Below are 13784 nucleotides of genomic sequence, written 5' to 3' on the forward strand. Positions count from 1 at the left end.
TCAGCAAGCTGGAAGCACAATGGCAGGACGCAAAGCAGTCCACATGGAAGGGTCTTGGAGTTTGAGTTCATGAGGCTTTTAACATAAACCAAGAGTAGATTGTAATTGTTAAAAAAAAAAAAAAGGCTAAAATAGTTTAGGAGTCATTTTAAAAAGTGACTTGGGGGGCGCCTGGGTGGCTCAGTCGGTTAAGCCTCTGGCTTCAGCTCAGGTCAGATCTCACGTTCGTGGGTTCAAGCCCCGCGTCAGGCTCTGTGCTGACAGCCAGCTCAGAGCCTGGAGCCTGCTTCCGGTTCTGTGTCTCCTTCTCTCTCTGCCCCTCCCCCTCTCATGCTCTGTCTCTCTCTGTATCAAAAATAAATAAAACATTAAAAAAAAAAAAGTTTTAAAAAGTGACTTGGGGGCTCCTAGGTGGCTCAGTCAGTTGAACATCCGACTCCTGATTTGGGCACAGGTCCCAGAGTCATGGGATCAAGCCCTGTGTCAGGCTCCATGCTGAGCATGGAGTCTGCTTAAAATTCTTCCTCCCTCCTGCCCTCTCCTTCTCTCTCTCTTTGTCTCTGTCTCTGTCTCCCCGCCCTTCTGCCCCTCTGCCTCCACTTGCATTCACCCTCTCTAAAAATAAAAATTCTTAAAAAAGTGACATGGACTAGATCACAATAAATAAAACCCCTTCAGGCTCTCATTCATTCCTTCATTCAATAGATATGGCCCCGCTGTATACCAAGCATTGGGGACCTACTAAGTACCAGACAATAAAGATGGCCCCTACCATATACTATGCCACACTGCAAACGTGGCAGACAGAAATCTCTGTTCTCATGACGCTTACTGTCTTACCCTGATAAGACCCAGTACCAGAAAACTGGGTTCAGTTCTAGGCACTGACAAAATAGAATGCACCCAAACGAGGCCAGCAAGAAAACGCTGAGGTGTCATAAATGAAACCACTTAAATAATTGGTGATGACTGAGCTGATGAGGAAACCAAGGGCAATAAAAAAGTTGTAATATCTGGATGCAGATCTAGATCTCTATAAGGACATCATAGGGCTTCGAGTGCTTCTGAAATTTGAGCAAGAGCAAGATCAGATACCAGAACTGGAAATCCAGATGAGTGAGAAGGGCTCAGCAGAGACTTCAGTTTTAGTCACAATAAGAGGGGGGCAAATGAGAAAGCAAGGTCTAAATCTGAATTTATGACCTTGGGCAAATTACTCATCTGAGCCTTGTGTTCTTCAGCTGTGAAAAAAGCAGGTGGATGAAATGAGCTCTAACTTGCCTTTTGGCTTTGATATTCTATGATGCTATACTTCAACTTTATATATGTGAAAAAGAGAAAAAATTATCACTTAAGAAAAATTGAAAGTTGACTAACATGCTTTCATTTCGACCAATGCAAATAACATAGGATTAAAAAAAAAAAAAAAAAGGGAGAAATTCCTGAGAGCAATGCTAGCCATTTCTGATCTGTTATGTGTTTATTTAGATGGTAAGAATAGAATTTGAAGGTATTTTACCACTGATTAGTCCATATAGCAAATACCTTTTGAGGGTGTAGTGTAACGATTTGGTGTTGAGAGTATTTCTCTCTTATGCTGGTTCTTATTAACTGGAGTCTTTGGCTCAGGAAATACAAAGCACTCATTCTTTACAGCTGACTTAGGCGTATATACATTCTCTTTGTTCTTTAATTTATTGGCAGATCCTCTGCATAATACTGGAGTTAATGATTTAGATTCCAGACCATTTGATTCTGTCCAATGCTTGGCAAACTGGGGAAAAAAAAGTTACTGGATAAAGCACAATGAAGAAGAAGAAAAGTCAATTTCTCTACAACATGCCTAATCATTTGCAAATTACCATGCACCATTTTTATTAAAATGAAATACTCTCAAAAGGATATTATTGGCAATACCAGGAAATTTGAAAATGTATATTCAATTCTCTTTAGTACATGTAGATCACTTTAGTCTGTTCTATTGACAGATCATTTTCAACATATTTTAGGCTGAGTGTTAAGTCAAACATACCCAGATCTCAGGCAATACTGAGAATAGCCACAAATAAATCCCTGAGAATTGTTTCCCATGCCTAGATTCCCATGGTTTGTCTCTAATATGTATCAAAAAATAAAAAGTTTAGTCAATTATGACAATAGAAAAACCATGTTAAAATACTCTAACAGAAATGTTGGACACAAAATATTTTTTAATCATTTTGAAATAATGGTTGAACTTGCAAAAAAATTAAGGAAACTCCTCAGAGGCTAAACTAAGAAGAGGAGCATGAATCCAGAGATTTAATAAAGGCTGAAGCTGTCCACTGCTCTAAGGCCACCTACCACGATCTTGGACAGCCGGCAGCATGGAAGCCTTGGACCTGTGCCAGGTGGTGAGTTAGAACTGAAGTGCTCATGAAAAACCAGAGAGAGCTACAACTAAAATGAAAGGCGGGCGCCTGGACGGCTCAGTGAAACACCCGACTTCAGCTCAGGTCTTATCTATTTCATGGTTGCCCCACAACCACAATAAGCCCTCTGTTAGGCTCCCTGCTGATAGTGCAGACCCTGCTTGGGATTCTCTTTCTCCTTCTCTCTGTCCCTCCCCTACTCACGTTTTCTCTCTCTCAAAAACAAAAAACAAAAAAAACTAGGGGTACCTGGGTGGTTCAGTTGGTTAAGCATCTGACTTTGGCTCAGGTCATGATCTCGTGGTTTGTGCTGACAGCTTGGACCCTGGAGCTTGCTTCATATTCTGTGCGCCCCCCTCTCTCTATACCCCTCCCCCCACCCTTTCTCTCTCTCTCCCTTTCTCTCAAAAATAAACATTAAAAAAATTATTAATGGCAATATTTCATTCTTCCTCATTGCCATATAGTACCCCATTGTACATATATACCACATCTTCTAGGCAGAGAAGGATAGATACCATATGTTTGCATTCATAGGTCTAACAGGAGAGACCTGGCAGGGGACCATGGAGAGAGGAAGGGGGAAAGAGAGCAGGGAAGAGTGAGGGACACAGATCAAGGGAGACTACTGAAAATGAACCATGGACTGAAAGGGGAGGGGGAGGGAGGGAGGGGGTGATGATCATGGTGGGGGGCACTTGTGGGGAGAGGCACTGGGTGTTATATGGAAACCAATTTGACAATAAACTATTAAAAAAATTTTTTTATTAAAAAAAGCTAAATGAAACGGTAAATATAAATCTACCCTATAAAGAAGTCGGCATGAAAATGTGTTTGTCCTGGACTTGGCTCTGGAGAAGCCAAAGTCTCCTTTAATAATTTGTAATTTCACATAGGTTTCAGGACCAAATTCATACTACTTGAATGCACTATGGTCCTATGTGCATTCAAGGAAAATATAATCCCTAGCTCTTAAAAACCATTCCAGAGAATAAAAGGAACACATCTCAATTCATTTCTGAAGACTACTATAATAACAGTACCAAAATCAGGTAAGATTAATACAAAATGGGATATAATGCAAGGACAGGAGAAGAAAGCATTATTTGACATTGTTCTATATTGTCTAATGTTTTACAAGATGAACGTATCCATGTATAACTTCCATTATAATAAAACTAAAATTTTCAGAAGAAAAAAAGATTATATGAGACAGAAAATTATAGGACATTTTCATTTAAGAACAAAGAAGCAAAAATTCTAAACAAAATGTTAGCAAACTAACCCCAGAAATGTATTTTAAAAAATTGTAAACTTGGCTTATATAAAGAATACAAGACTGCTTTAACATCAAAAATATTGGTATAACATAAAACAAACATTATTTAATGTAGTTAATTATATTAACTAGTGAAAGGAACAAAAATAGATGATTTTCTCAATAGGTAAATTTTATCTAATTTGTTTCCTGCAATACAGATTCATGACTTTTAAACAAATCTTAGCAAACCAGGACTAAATGAAAAACAGGTCTTAACCTAAAAAATACAGGGTGGGAGGTGCAGTGGGGATAGAGGAAGAATGACAAGGAAAAGGAGAAGGAAAAAGAGAGTGAGGGAGAGGGGGAAGGGGAAAATTTTAAAGGGACAGAGGGAACAAACATATTTAATGATTAAAGAAGTATTCTTTTTACAATTGGGAAAAACAGTGTCTCCTATATTGCTAGGTCTACTAAGTATAGTAATTTTTTAAAAAGATATTAAAGGTTTAAGAATTAGAAAAGAAGAGGGGTGCCGGGGTGTCTCAGTTGGTTAAGTGTCTGACGGCTCAGAGCCTGGAATCTGCTTGGATTCTTTGTCTCCCTCCCTTTCTGCCTCTGCTCACACTGTCTCTCTCCCTCTCTCTCTCAAAAATAAACATTAAAAACTTGTTTAAAAAAACAATTAGAAGGGAAGAAACAAAACTGCCATCCATAGATGATATACGTTTGTACACAGAATGCTCAAAAAAGTATACAGACACATTATAAGAATTTAAGAGTTTAGGAAAGTTGTTGACCATAAGATCATTACACCAAAATCAATTTCATATCTAAAAACAGTAACAGAAAAATGTGATTTTAAAAAACGTATCATTCCCAACAGCAATAAAAATGTGAGTACTTAGGAATAAATCTAGTAAAAAATACGTAAGATCTTTTTGGGGGAAATTTATAAAACTACTAAAAGCAGTTAACTAAAACCTAATAAATAAAGAGACATACTCTTTGGATAGGGAAGTTTAAAGGTCTAAATTTCAACTTTTCCCAAGCTGAATCTTAAATTCAATGTAATTTCAATTTTTGAGTGTACGTGAAATTTGTCAAAATGATTCTAAAATGAATATGGAAATACAAAGGGGCAAGAAGAGCCAAGACATTCCTAAAAAAGAACAAGATGGGAGGAAATTGGCCAACCAGAGAGAAGGACTATTATAAAATGAAAGTAATTAAGATGTGTTGTAGTGGTAAAAATAAACCAATAAAACAAAATAAAGCCCAGAAACAGATACATTCCTATGACAACTTGATATATGATCAAAGTACCATCGTAGATCTGGTGGTGAAAGAATGGACTTTCCAATGTTGGAGATATAACTTTATACTCACCAGATTAGAAAATATTTAAATATTAAAATATTAAGTAGCTAAAAATATCAAGTATTAATAAATATGTAGGGCAATGAGAACACTCTTCTGCGGGTTGAAGTATACTTAATTCAACCACTTTGGGAAATTGGCTTTATCTGGTAAGGCTGAAGATACTCATTCCAGTCCTAAGCATACATGTGGTAGCACTCTTACACATATGTAACAGGCGCCCTGCTGCACACAAGAGCTAGCATAGCAGGTCCCGGCCGGAAGCTGGGAATTCAGCTTTTAGAAAGGTCCCAACATTGGGATGAGTCTGTTTGGATGGCTGGACCACCGAACCCTGCTGTACCAGGCTGTACAAACTACAAGCAGTGTGATTTGTGATGAACACCAGCTTTTGTTCTAGAAGTCTAGAATTTCTGTGATTGTGACCGATTCCACCAACAGAGAGAGCCTGTGTAACCAGCCCCCAGCAGAAACTTTGAATTTCAAGTCTCTAGTGAGCTTCCCTGAATAGAAACATGCACGCCTGCTCCTGCATTTCACTGCTGTGGAAAGGAGTGCACTGTGTGGCCCCCTCAGAGAGTGGAGGAATAACATTCACTGTAAATAAGCTCAACAAATGCCAAATAAGATTTAAAAAAAACAAAAAGATTATCAAAAGAAGAAAAAAACAGATCAGTTGCTGCTCTGAGTTGAGGGGAATGGGAGCCGACTACAACAAAGGACTCTAGGAGAGGGGGCAACAGAACTGTTCTTGATTTTGATGGTGGTTACAGGACTGTATGCATTTGTCAAAACACACAGAATTGCACACTAAAACAGTGAATAATTAACCACATGTACGCTGCACTTCAGTTTTGGAAAGGCAGAGGGAAGGGGAGGGCAGGGGAAAAAAAAGACAAGCAAAAAGAGGAACATTCAAGTGCTCTAAAATGGAATCTTGGCTTTGTTTAACTTGGAAATAATTGGCTTCCTTTTCGTTCACTTTCCAACAAATCTCTCATTAATGTCCTCAATGGCTTAGGAATTCATTACATTTGCAACAAGCACACACAAAATATTGGATATTACCCAGACCTACTATACATATATGAGTCTAGATGTTTTTATAATTAAGACAACATACACTTCTTTAAATAGTAATACAAATAACCAACCTGTGGTGTTTGTGGGGTGGCCACACCTGTTGATGAACTGTCTTCACACCAGTCATAGTCTATCAATCCAGCCACATAATTTTCATCATGTGTTGTCATATCTTCTAGACTCAGATTCTTTGACTATTCAAAAACAGAAGAACTTAGAGACAACACCATCATGATTCAATTTTTAAAAGAGAATGTTCGAGGCACAGGGCAAGGCCCTGGAAGCAGAAACAAATCAGAGATATATACTGATGGAGCTCACCATCCAGGACAGAAAACAGGAAGTCAAAAAATGCTTATACAAATTACGAGGAGAATCTCTCTCAGACAACGTGTCTTGAAACATGTTTACAACATATGGCATACTCTTCAGCCAAAGATAAATTTGGCTTTATTATCAGAAAATTACTCTAACACCAGACAAATAACTCCACTGCAAATCTACAAATAAAAAGCTCTGGGGCGCCTGGGTGGCTCAGGTGGTTAAGCATCCAACTTCGGCTCAGGTCATGACCTAACAATTTGTGAGTTCAAGCCCCACATCGGGCTCTGGACTGACAGCTCTGAGCTTGGAACCTGCTTCAGAATCTGTGAATCTCTCTCTCTGCCCGCCTCTCCTGCTCATTCTCTGTCTCTCAAAAAATAAATTGTTAAAGAAAAATTTTTTTTAACTCTAGCAACGTGGAAAACAGAAGGGAAGTGACTTCAAAATACAGGTTTTTTCGTTGCAAGTACATTCAAAGTATGTAGCAATTTCTCCTACAAATAAACTAGCTTTAAGACAGATCTCCTGGGGACAGAGTACTTGGGGTCCTGTGCTAACAATACCGCCACAGTCATTTATCTCCCTCCTTCTTCCCCCTCCATAAACCAAGGGTACACTAGACACACCCTAAATTCTAGGACTATGCAGTGTAATTGGCTCTTTTGTTTCTCCCTCCATCCCTTTCTGAAATTCAGCATCTAGTTAGGCAAGCCAGACAATTTTACTTGAATTTCTCATATGTCACAATGTACTTTCCAGTCCCACTGCCACTGTGCTAACTCAAAGACACATCTTCTCAGGCCTGAACTATTCAAACAGTATGGTCTGTGTCACCAACATTTCTACCCTCTCAGCCAGGGATGACAGAGTTCTCCAGTTATCACCAACAAGAACTGACTACATGGAGTCCTAGGTGGAGAAAAATACTAACGCCAAATCTAGGCTCCGTGGGGAAAAGCACAGTGTTGCACGAACGACAGCGGTCCCGGGCACTGCCAGAGAGAGCAGTCCCATCTCTAACTGAACAAGTCTGTAGACCACTGGATACATTTTTCAAAATTACAGTCATGTCAAATGACCTGTCCTATCTTGCTCAAAGATCAATGGTTCCCATTACCTAGAGCATAGAGTCTAACCCTTCTGACATGGCATTTCTCTACAATCTAGCTCCCGCCTCCCCTCCCCTCCCAGTTCACTCCCTCCCCTTCCTCCTACTTTCCCCCTACTGGACCTCTCAATCTTTAGCCAAACCAAATCTTTAGCCAATCTGATTCCTGGATCAGACTATATCATTGTTTTGCTGAAAATGTCATCTATTGATTAGCAGTTCAGGATTACTTACTTTCTGATAACACCCCGGAGAAAAAGGGTGATTCTATCAAGGGGGAGAACAGTATAAAGAAACTATGTTTCAAGTTTTAAAGATTTGCATAAAAAGCAGAAAACCCAAAATTTTATTTCTACACTATTTCTTGTTATTAAAATATCTACCTATCATAAAAATTGATACAATTACATAAATGCCCAAATAATTACATGATCAGCGTCAATGCTCATTAGTTGAAAGAGAAGAGTAAATATCTTCCCAGATACTTGAATACTTCATAAATCTTATACCAGGTGTATTGAGATTGGGTCAATCCAGATGTATGAAAATTCAGTGCCTCAGGAAAACATCTCAGAACTGTTAACAAATGTAAAAATTTAGCTGAAATTTATTCTAAGTACAGATTTATCTAACACCATTCTCAGATTACCTTGATCAGAAACAGAGTTCATAGTTTTGTGTCCTCCTTGACCCAAAGACCTTCACTTCAGTCTGAGAGTCTAAAGGGACTGGCAATGTGGGCAGGATGAGTGACAGGACAACGGATGGAGTCCACGGGTAAAAGGTCTGTCTGGGCATGGCATATCCGCCAATCCAACAAAACTCTCCAACAACAGACTAGAAAACCATCCCGGGAATGACAGGATCTCACTTCAAAGATTCCTTTACAGAACAGCTACTGGCACTTTTAGTGCTTAGTTTGGTCAAAAGACCACCTAGGAAGGAAAGAGGGAGGCAGGAGCTGACAGGGTCTGGAATGGACAGAAGATCCCCAATCCCTACAGCACTTGACTGACAAGTGCTGAAAAGAGAGATCTAAATGAAACATTGAAGGAATCCAGGGAGGTTAGAGGCAGAGTCAGCACAAGATCATGAAAAAGTTAGCTTTTCTTTTGACAGAATTTTGAGACACAGAGAAAATCAAATCACCTCACACAGTCATTTGGGCTACACTGGATTAAGTGAAGAGAGCCAATTACCTCTCTCTGAGAATAATAAAAGTACAATTTCCTAGTGCTAGAGTAATTTAAATTGCAACCTAAATTAATCAAAAAAAGACTGATTATATTCCAAAGTTCCACACCCATCCAGCAAAGGATTTGAAAGGCAGAGTTTTAAACCATGGGAGATAACAAAGAATCAGACAGAAGACAGAGACTGTGAGCTCTTAGGAATGACACGGTGCTTCCAAAAATGTAATGCTTCTCCACCATTCTAAATGCTCATGACAAAGAAAAATGAGACAAAGACGACAAAAATAGAAAAATACGATCACAACAAATTCATACAAGGTATTTGAGTTATATGTGCTACAACTATTGCCCAAAACAAAAACCTAAGCCATCAACATAAATTAGTATCAAAATATTCATTAAAATATTTCATGTCATACAAAATATAATATATCCTATAATCAGAAATCTTATTCCCAATTGTTAAAATTTTTATCCACAACCCAAAAATACGGTGTCCTTTAAAAACACCTGCATAAATGCTACATGTAAATTATATAAATAAGCACACCAAAAAAGAATGGAAAGTCACAGTCAAAAAATGATATTATCTATAGGTAGATTTATACATAAGTTCTATTTTCCTTTCTGTGGCTTAAAATTTTCTATAACAATCAAAAATTCTTTTTATGAAAAACAAAGGGGAGGAGAGGATTATTTCAATGCCGTGTTAACTTTGGAATTTTTAGAGTTCAAGTTCAGAATGTCCCATTTTCCTCACCAAAAGTATATAAATCATAAAATGTCTTGCCTCTGGCTCCGTGGCACCAATGGTGGACCCACTCATGAATGGAGCAGGCGTGAGGCCTGAGCACTAGGTGTCCACACGAAAGGCTCTAACATTTACCTTGACGTTTGTGAACGGGGTGACACCGGTTTGTCCACAGGAAAAAGAAGGAAGCCTTAAGCGAACTGGCTTTCCCCGAGCCTTCTTGGCTAGCAGCAGAAGATAGGTAGCTGTGAGGTGATCATACCGCCACTGGGAAAAAGAAAATCAACTTGTTTAGAAGACTAAAGTTGTTTTTTGAAATAATGTTTTATTTTACATTAACTTTTTTCCATTGAGAAAAAAATAACCATCCCCTGTACCAGGTCTCCTTCACTCTCTCTCTCATACACACAGACACACAGACACACACACAGAGTTTCCACTCCCCAGAGAAAACCACTTTTTAGCCACTTTTTAGCCACTTTTAAGCTATTTCCTCAATGTTTCTATGTTGCTCATAATTTTTCTAATTTAAATTGCTTTAAAAAGTGTTTTCAACTTCAGATAGTATCTAGGAATTTCCTAGCATGGAAAATAAGAACTTTCCTTCCTGCTCCATACATTCTTCCTCCCTGTATCCTCCCACTATAATTTTATCACAATTTTTAGTTAAATCAATATTTATACTACTATGATTATGTAAATAGTATTCACAACTAAGTAAGGGTAATGTTCAAAATATTTAATTGGTACCCTGACTCTAAGCAATTAGAACAGAGGCTGAGAGTGAGTAGGGTCCTGGGGGACCCCTGCCATGACAATTATTAACCTTTTAATCACTGGGTTCCAGGGGTGCCTGGAGGGAGGCGCCCAGGGGACCTACGGGAGGTGATGGGCTGTGGGGGGGGCACTCGTACAGGTCTTTACCAGTGAGTATATAAATATTCTAAGATCTTAACAACCAATATGGAACTGCACCTAAACCATACAAGGTGCTATCTTTGTATTTCCTTCTTTTATATCTTGGTTTTTCATTAAGTTAAATAAAAAAGAGGCAGTTATTCGTCTTTGAATTCAACTGCACACCCTCCAGCACTCTTCACCTCCCCTCAACATGTCCACACACAGCTGATGTGGTCCCCGCTCCGCTGCCCTTTTGGAGACATTCCACCTGATGTCTGCATTCCATGCTCCACTCTGGACTGGCTTCTTTCTCAACTGCAACTCAACTGTCAGTCTAGGGACTCCCTTCACCTCTATTCTACAAAGTGTCCCCAGTTTCCTAGATCCTAAGGATTGCTCTTTCTTGGTCACTTTCTTATTTGGTGCAATATATCCTCCAGTAATGGGAGATCTTGCAAGTCTGATAAATGACTGCATTCCATCCTCACACTTGATTCTGGCTTAGCTGAGTACAGAAATTTAGGATGATAATAATTTTCAGTTTTGAAAACACCGTTCCATGGTCTTCTCGCTTCTCATACAGCTACTGAAAAATCCAAAGTCTTTCTGATTCCAAGCCTTTGTTTATAATCTTTTGGGGATTTTTTTTTGGGGGGCTCTAGAAACTTTTTGGATATTCTCTTTTCCCCCAGTTTTCTGAAATTCCACTTTGTGTAGACCTATTTTCATCCACATTTCCAGACTCTGGCTATGCCCTTTCATTCTTAAAAACTCATTCTACTACCTTAGAAACCTTCAGGTCTGTAATATTTCTTCTTGTATTATTTCTTTGATGTTTTCTACCTTTCTCTCTGTTTTGTCTTCCTGCAACTTCTATTATTTGTATGTTGGACCTTTCTTACCCATTCTCTTCTACTTATGCATCTCTTTGTCTTTAGGTTCTACTTTTAAAAGATTTTCCTTTAATTTCATTTTCAATCATTTCTACTAAGCTTTTCATTTGTCATCGTATCTTAAACTTTCATGAGCTATCTCTTGAAATGTTCCTTTTTAGTCATCTTATTCCTATTTCGAAAAAGAAATAGCTTCTCTTATCTCTGAGAATATTAATTATCATTTCTTAGCCACTTTCTTCCACTCCTTGCATTATCTTTTATTTCTGAGTATCTTTACTCTGCTTCCTCCTCCCCCACCCCCAGGCCCCACCCCTTGTTTTGATCTCTGATTTTCATGTTAGAGGCTTTCCTCAAACGCCTAGTAATCTTTGGCTGACTGTCTCTATTTAAAGGTGAGGAATTATAAAGCACAGTTAATTAAAGAAAGGCTCTGTGTATAGTTTGAGGCTGCCTATCAGCTTGGGGGCTTCCCTCTGTGATGAACAGACAGGAATCTAAACTCCAACCATTAGATGTAGTAGGTCCTCTCTCTCGGCTTTTCCCTAGAAATGAATCTTCCAATATTTTCCCCACCCCCACTGCAAACAGGATAAAATCCTGGTTTCAGCATTCTCAGAGCTGAATAGGGAAGGGGGTTAGAAGGCAGTGGTTCACTGTTAAATAGGAGGATTGCATGTGTCCGTGAGTCCATTTCAAAATGGATGAGCTGTGTGTGGTACGAGAGTGTCTCTTGTTCAATGTCTCCCATCTTCCGCTGGGGTGAGGAAGATGCAGCTGCCAGGCAGCACAAGGTAGACACAAGAACTTAGGGGTCCAATCTTCCTGTTTCACCATACTTACTTCCCTAACCTCAGAGCTTCCGAGTACCTCTGATCCTAAGCCTTTCTGGAGCCTAATGCTCTAACTGATTTGCTTATTTTCTTTTCCCAATGCAGACACTTAGCTTTCAGCTTTCTCTAAAATGCTATGTCAGCCACCACTTACTTATAACTCCCAAAATTTTACTGACATTACTTTTTGTCTCCTCTTTTATTCCAATCATCCTTGTGAAAATTTTTACCTTTTTACCCCTTTATTATTATTTTACTGAGGTTTTAGGAAGTGTTGGATGTAAACATATCTGTTCAATCCATTATGTATAACTGAGTTTCTAAATAATGCACTCATAAGACTAGGAAACTTAAATTTTAATAATATTGAATAATAATGCATGTATCTCCTCAAAAGGCACATGATCCAATGGGGTCTACTACCAAAAAGGTCTAAATAAAAACCCTGTTTTTATTAATAAATTTTATCAGTTAATATTTTAAATGGTCACAACCATCATGTATGCTTTGAAATCTATAACAGACCTATCAATCTAATGGAAGAGGTGTAAAATACCGTGATATTGTTGTCTTTAATAAATGCTGCCTTTAATCCAGACAGGATTGGGGAAAGGTCAGAAAATGTTTCATGGAGAAGGTACTCGGGAACTGAGTAAAAACTATGTAGTTACTTACATCCACTCTCCAATTTCCAAAAACTACATTCAAGAATTTTTCCAACCTGCCACATCTATGGTCTCACGTATGATAGCACTGCCTTTGTGAAAAAGATGCCTTTGGGGTGCCTGGGGGGCTCAGTCAGTTGAGCGTCTGACTTCAGCTTAGGTCATGATCTCAAGGTTCATGGGTTCAAGCCCCGCGTCGGGCTCTGTGCTGATAGCTAGCTCAGAGCCTAGAGCCTATTTTCGGATTCTGTGTCTCCCTCTCTCTCTGACCCTCCCCTGATCACGCTGTCTTGCTCTCTCTCAAAAAATTTTTTAAAAAAAATTTTTTAAAAAGAAAGAGATGCCTTAAGCTGATTACAGACAATGGCTCAGAAACAAGTTGCCATTTGCTTATCAGCAATGGTATGGCACAATCCAGGCACCTGTAAACAATACCTGGACGTTTTACATGGAATTTTCTTTTTTTTTTTTTTTAATTTTTCTTTTAAAAGTTTTATTTATTTTTGATACAGAGAGAGATAGAGCATGAGATGGGGAGGGGCAGAGAGGGAAGGAGACACAGAACCGGAAGCAGGCTCCAGGCTCTGAGCTAGCTGTCAGCACAGAGCCCGATACGGGGCTCGAACCCACGAATGTGAGATCTGACCTGAGCCGAAGTCGGAGGCTTAACCGACCGAGCCACTCAGGTGCCCCTACATGGAATTTTCTATACCTGCCTCAGAGTTTTGCAACCATCCCCTAACCCCTCTTTATCCCTAAGGAAAAAAGCATCCTTTTTATAACTTTTGCCATAGCCACTGTGTACAACTCATTACAATTAGATGCGTGGGACAGTTCTGTGTTCAATGATGCATCAGCGCATTAGTTACACTTTCAGGTGATGTCAATCCACAAGTCTAACACCACCAATGTCTCCCTTTTAGGCAGCTCCCTGTTTTGAAGGTCAGAACAGGTTTACCTATTATAAAGAATGTATCATTTCTTT

At 39.0% G+C, this 13784-nt stretch overlaps 1 protein-coding gene across 2 annotated transcripts in view; it reads right to left on the bottom strand.

The window, feature by feature from the left end:
* Positions 1-13784, bottom strand: part of MELK (maternal embryonic leucine zipper kinase) — a 92300-nt gene that overhangs the window by 16336 nt on the left and 62180 nt on the right. For both annotated transcript variants that reach the window (XM_029920313.1, XM_029920312.1), the window contains 3 exons: positions 9644-9775; positions 6204-6326; positions 1546-1774 (listed from right to left, as the gene is read on the bottom strand). In XM_029920313.1, coding sequence (XP_029776173.1) covers positions 1546-1774; positions 6204-6326; positions 9644-9775 — 484 coding nt within the window. The remainder of the gene's footprint in view (positions 1-1545; positions 1775-6203; positions 6327-9643; positions 9776-13784) is intronic.

The sequence above is a fragment of the Suricata suricatta genome, chromosome 13, assembly GCF_006229205.1.
Source record: "Suricata suricatta isolate VVHF042 chromosome 13, meerkat_22Aug2017_6uvM2_HiC, whole genome shotgun sequence".
In the NCBI taxonomy this organism is placed as follows: Eukaryota; Metazoa; Chordata; class Mammalia; order Carnivora; family Herpestidae; genus Suricata; species Suricata suricatta.